The following is a 5000-nucleotide window of genomic DNA, read 5'->3' as shown; positions in this document are numbered from 1 at the left end:
CTTCGATCTTCCCCAGGAACAGTGGATCATGAATGAAGAAATGGACAAATCAAAATGAGAGTATGTATGAACATACTGTAGTAAGAAATGAGAATCATGGGTGTTCAGTAACTGTTTTACAGTAAATAAACAAATTTAGGAAAGAGAGAATGTGTGGAATATTTGGAGCAATGCCAAACTGATTGGTTGAATGAATGGTCAACTGAATAAATAAGAATTGATCTGTCAATCAATCCATCAGATTGTGAAAAGATTGAAAGACAATGCCAGCTTATGTGTGCTTTGAGTGCTTCTTGTTTCCTACCTTGCCAGAATGACAGGAAAATGACAAATTTGATGGTGAAAAACTTCAGCACAGGATAATAAGGACTGAGCATATCTCTTGTGGCCTGATAAAACAGAAACAATGCATACAGAGCCAGGGACACAGTAATGTTGTACACTATTGTGATGTAGAGATATCCACGATCGGCCCTAAAAGTGGAAAGAAAGGAAAAATGTCCAGAAAGAAAGCCAAACGTCAAAAGAAAGTCAATCCACAAATTACCCCAATTCTCTTCACTTAAGAGAAATATAGGATATTACACGGCCAAGTGGTATCTCCTAACGGCCATGTAATATTCTGTTAATTATACGTATATTAAACACCAATGAAATACTAAATCATTTCACGAAAGGCATCGAAAGGCGCGATTTTTATATGTAACTATACGACAGCGATCTTTTCACATGTGAAAATAACATGTTATCTTCACGTGTGAAAATATCATGTTTCCGCGCGAAAGTTCACTTGGTATTGCATTGGTGTAGGTCCAGGGGTCAATTGGTTCACTCACTGACTCCTGGAAGGGAGACAAAATAGATTTTACTCTGTCTAGAACCAAGCAATTTTACTTGCCAATGGGTTAAATTCAATTTAAAACAAATGGTAACGAGCTCTGCTGGCCAATTTGCAAGGAAACCAAAATAAAGTCTATTCCACTCACACGTAGCATGTTATTGAGGATAAAAATAAATTCTTCTCTTCGGAAAACAAAAGTGTAGATATCAGATAGATGTTTCCCTTGGCAGTAGAGCATCAGTACTAGCTGACACCCACAAGAAAGAAATTGTGGGCGACTCAGGGGGCAGCAAGTACTTTTCACAAAATTTAATAATATCTTGGCAATTTTCGTGTTTGAACAAAGCTTAGGAGTGCATTTCCAAGTATCAACAAAAAGGATAATAGGACTGTGAAAACAAACTAAACATACAAGCCCATTTAAAGGGATGGGTTTAAATGAAAGAATATTCTTTTCAATGGTGCCTCATAGATACTCGGAAAAATTCTAGCTTCGCCTTTGCAGGAGTCAAACCTTAAGTTCAATGTCCTAACTCCAACAAGGCTCCTAGAGTTCAGTGATAAAGCATCCTTGCTAACTAGTAATCCCAAACTAGTAATCAGAAGGTCGTAGGTTGAACTCCTGCAAAGGACTACTCAAATTTTATTTTTGAGTATTCACTTAAAGTCACCATCAATAAATAAAATTATGTCTAAAGCTTGCACACTCCTGAAAGACCTCAGTTGCTTCTAAAAAATGAATAACAACCACAAAAAAATAATAACCTACCGCCAGTCTCCATCAGAGTAATAACCCATCGGCTGAAGAATTAATGTGATGGCTGCCATGAGCGGTTTAATTACGCAGTATTGGAGAGTCGCCTGGATAAAAATGTACACATCACAATAATGTCCTGTTAATACGTTAGGTTGCATGGCAAAAATGTAATTTAAATGTAAAAAGTAGGAATATTTTTGCATGATTATTTACAGTGGCAAGCTGGTGGCATAACATTGCATAAGTCATACATATCTCCTGCAAAGTCATATTCTTAATTATACATGTATGTCATATTGACTTGTTAAATGAATGTATGGTATAACTTAGGTAAATGAGAATTCTTTCTCTGAACAAAATGGTCACTCAGTAATATTATTATTACCGAGTACAACCATTCTTACGTTATTGAAATAATTTGACCTGTAGCAGGACAAACTGTCTCAGATATAAATCTACCTGTGAAACACGATCTCTGGAAATTTCAAAACTCACCCTTTTACAGAAACGCAGGAAAACTATGGTGTGTTGGCATCCAGTGAGACAACATGTGCACCACAACCAGCTGGCTCTAAAAAATTATACACAGCAAGTCCATAAGAACATGGACAAAAATAAGTGTGGTATCTTCATGGAAGGGGATATAGTGTTTTACTGCTTAACCCATTAACACCTCAAATGCCCTAGGATACCCCCAGTTGGTGAGTAAAATTGTCTGGCATTAGACAGAGTAAAATCTGTTGAGTCTCACTCCCAGGCGTCAAATGGGTTAATTAATCCTTAAACCCCTAAACTGGCCTCCACTGACGAGCACAATCATCTGGCGAAAGTACAATCTACAAGTCTAGGAGGAAAAGGGCTAATCAACTCAAAATATCATCAACAATTGTAGCAATTGTATGCTTTGTAATACCGGTAGTTAACTTAGAGACTCTATGTCATTAAGCAAAAATTTTACTTGTAAATAGGTTTTAGATTTCTTTTAAGTTTCCCTAGCTTTTACTATTTTTAGCATTGTTATCCTAGATTATTTTATTTTTGTATCACCAATTAGTGCTATGCGCTAGAGATTCTCGACACATTAATAATTAAAAGTTTATCATCATCATCATCATCATCAACAACCATAACCTGTGAAGCAAGTTACCACAGATTGCTCTTGATAAGATCTTAATCTTATGGCCTGTGCAACCATGCAAGTGATAAAAACACTTTGCAGTAAATGTTTACTAGGACCCCTTCTTTCCATGAATTACTCAGGTAAAAACAAGGACATCCTAACATTCTTAACTCCTTATGCACAGCACAAACAGCTACAGAGTGCCAAAACGTAACATACAAAGACTTACTTGATGGGTCGGCCTCTTATTTCACTCAGGATTGACATTTCTCCACCCAGATATTCATAACACAAACTCAAAAAGTTATAGATGACAAAGGCTGTAATAAAATAAAGACAGTTAAAAGCATTATACTTGGAAGAAGAGGCAACTGCTTTCTAATTGCCCAAGCACCCATGTAATGAATATTCCAAACGTTATTCCTTTTCCAGATAAAGGAAGGGAAACAGTGATATTTTTACAAGCATTAAGGATTTTGCACCCAGGATCTGCAGGTAGACCTGAGTACAAATGCTTTACTGATTTGGGAGACTGTAAAATAAATCTAATCGAAATTCACAAATCAAATGATGGTTTTTGGTGAGAGGGAAAACTAGAGCAGTCCCAGATAATATTACCTCTCAGAGCAGAGTGGAGTACTAACAAACTCAACCCAGAAATGACATTGAGTCTAGGAATCAATCCAGACTGGTGCTCTCACTAAGCCCATCAACCCGACTCCCCAAACATTTTATTTAAAGATTACAAGTAGTGAGATATTTTGAACTAACATACTGTAATAATATAGGTGGAATGACTGTGTTTAAGAGGTCCTAAACATCTTTGGCCTTGATAGCCAGTTCTGGTGTAGTCAGCCCAGGATTGCCAAACCTGGTTAGCTCGATGCTCAGCTTTGTACAGGAAAACAACAAATGCAAGAACATGCTTAAGAAAAGAGTCATAAAACCAGACGACATGGGAGAAAAGAGAGGACTGTGTAGGTCCCCCATCATCCTTAATGATGGGGACCATAAATGTAACCAACTACATGTAAACTGAAATCAGTTTATAGTTAACCATACCTTCATAGCAGTCCCTGATGCTGTCAAAGTAAACATAATAGGACTGTTCAAAGAACAGCAAACTTAGCCAAGAATCAAATGCGTAGATGGGAACAATAAAGAGTATTCGAACAATCCATCTCTGTTCACTGGGGTTGGTGTAATACTTCAGGTGATGATAAATCTACAAGCAAAGAATTTTCAAAGTCACAAACTTACAGTTAAACTGTTTGAACTTTCAGCCAAAATAAGCATAATAGTGTGGTAATGTAATTTGAACCCTAATTTATTATTTTATTTAATTTCTGATGTAATTCTCAACCTTGTAAAAGTACTAGAACAGAACTTATTTTATTTACATAGCTTGAGGAGCTGTATTAGTGTATGCTTACCTATGCTTACCATGTACTGTATGAAGATGAATATCTTTTATCTTTTTATTTTCTTTTATTTTATTTTTACCTTATTCAGATTTGACAAGCCTTCTGTCGCTACCTGTCTCAACTAGCCAATGCTATCTGCAGGTAGCGGCCATTTTTGTTCTCCTTTGTCACTTTAGCTGATAATAAAATTGAATAGACCTACCGGTAATTTTAGTGCGTAGATTTTGTTTTCCGATTCCAGACCCAGTCTAAAGGGAATTTTTCTTTTCTTTTTTCATAAGTTATGCTTACGTATGCACATGCATCAGATGACATTTGAAAGAAACTGTTCCAAGATCACATGGTCTGAAATGGGAAAATAAAACCTACAGGTCTACTGAAATTATATCAAAATTGTACTGAACTGAAAATGCAAAGAGATGTCCATTAAGTGGTTGATCTGCACAAGATATCGGTATTTGGTGTGAAAAAAACTTGTGTTTGTTCTACTGCAGAGTAATTAATAGCCTTCCTTAGAAGATTTGGGTCTTTCGGTTACTTTTCAACATGGAGACCAACTTCCAGCAATTCAAATAGCCTTAAATTATTGGGTGAACTGTCTTATTCTGTACTCCAAAATTGACACGAAAAGGGGATTAAACAAGCAAACAGAATGAACTAATTTTTCAAATTTGCAATGCTTTTCACAATAGAATGAAATTATATTTTCACACAGTTTTAATTGTATGCCACCTTTTTGTCTTGAATAATTTTGACGTCATCCGCATGGCCGAAGAATATATTTTTTATTTATTTTCTTTTTTTATAACCACAATCAAAAGATCCTACGGAATATGTGCCATCTATTATATATGAAGG

General features: G+C 36.0%; 1 protein-coding gene across 1 annotated transcript in view; it reads right to left on the bottom strand.

Annotated features, from left to right (window-relative positions):
• The window catches only part of LOC138059726 (transmembrane protein 184B-like), an 8674-nt gene that overhangs the window by 3195 nt on the left and 479 nt on the right, over positions 1–5000 (bottom strand). Inside the window, exons 2-6 of the mRNA XM_068905332.1 lie at positions 3781–3943; positions 2948–3038; positions 2094–2169; positions 1611–1702; positions 305–474 (exon numbers count right to left, since the gene is read on the bottom strand). Of these exons, the coding sequence (XP_068761433.1) occupies positions 305–474; positions 1611–1702; positions 2094–2169; positions 2948–3038; positions 3781–3943 (592 nt within the window). The remainder of the gene's footprint in view (positions 1–304; positions 475–1610; positions 1703–2093; positions 2170–2947; positions 3039–3780; positions 3944–5000) is intronic.

Source organism: Montipora capricornis, chromosome 8 (genome assembly GCF_036669925.1).
Source record: "Montipora capricornis isolate CH-2021 chromosome 8, ASM3666992v2, whole genome shotgun sequence".
Classification (NCBI taxonomy): Eukaryota; Metazoa; Cnidaria; class Anthozoa; order Scleractinia; family Acroporidae; genus Montipora; species Montipora capricornis.
This window is presented reverse-complemented; position numbering and strand designations above follow the sequence as displayed.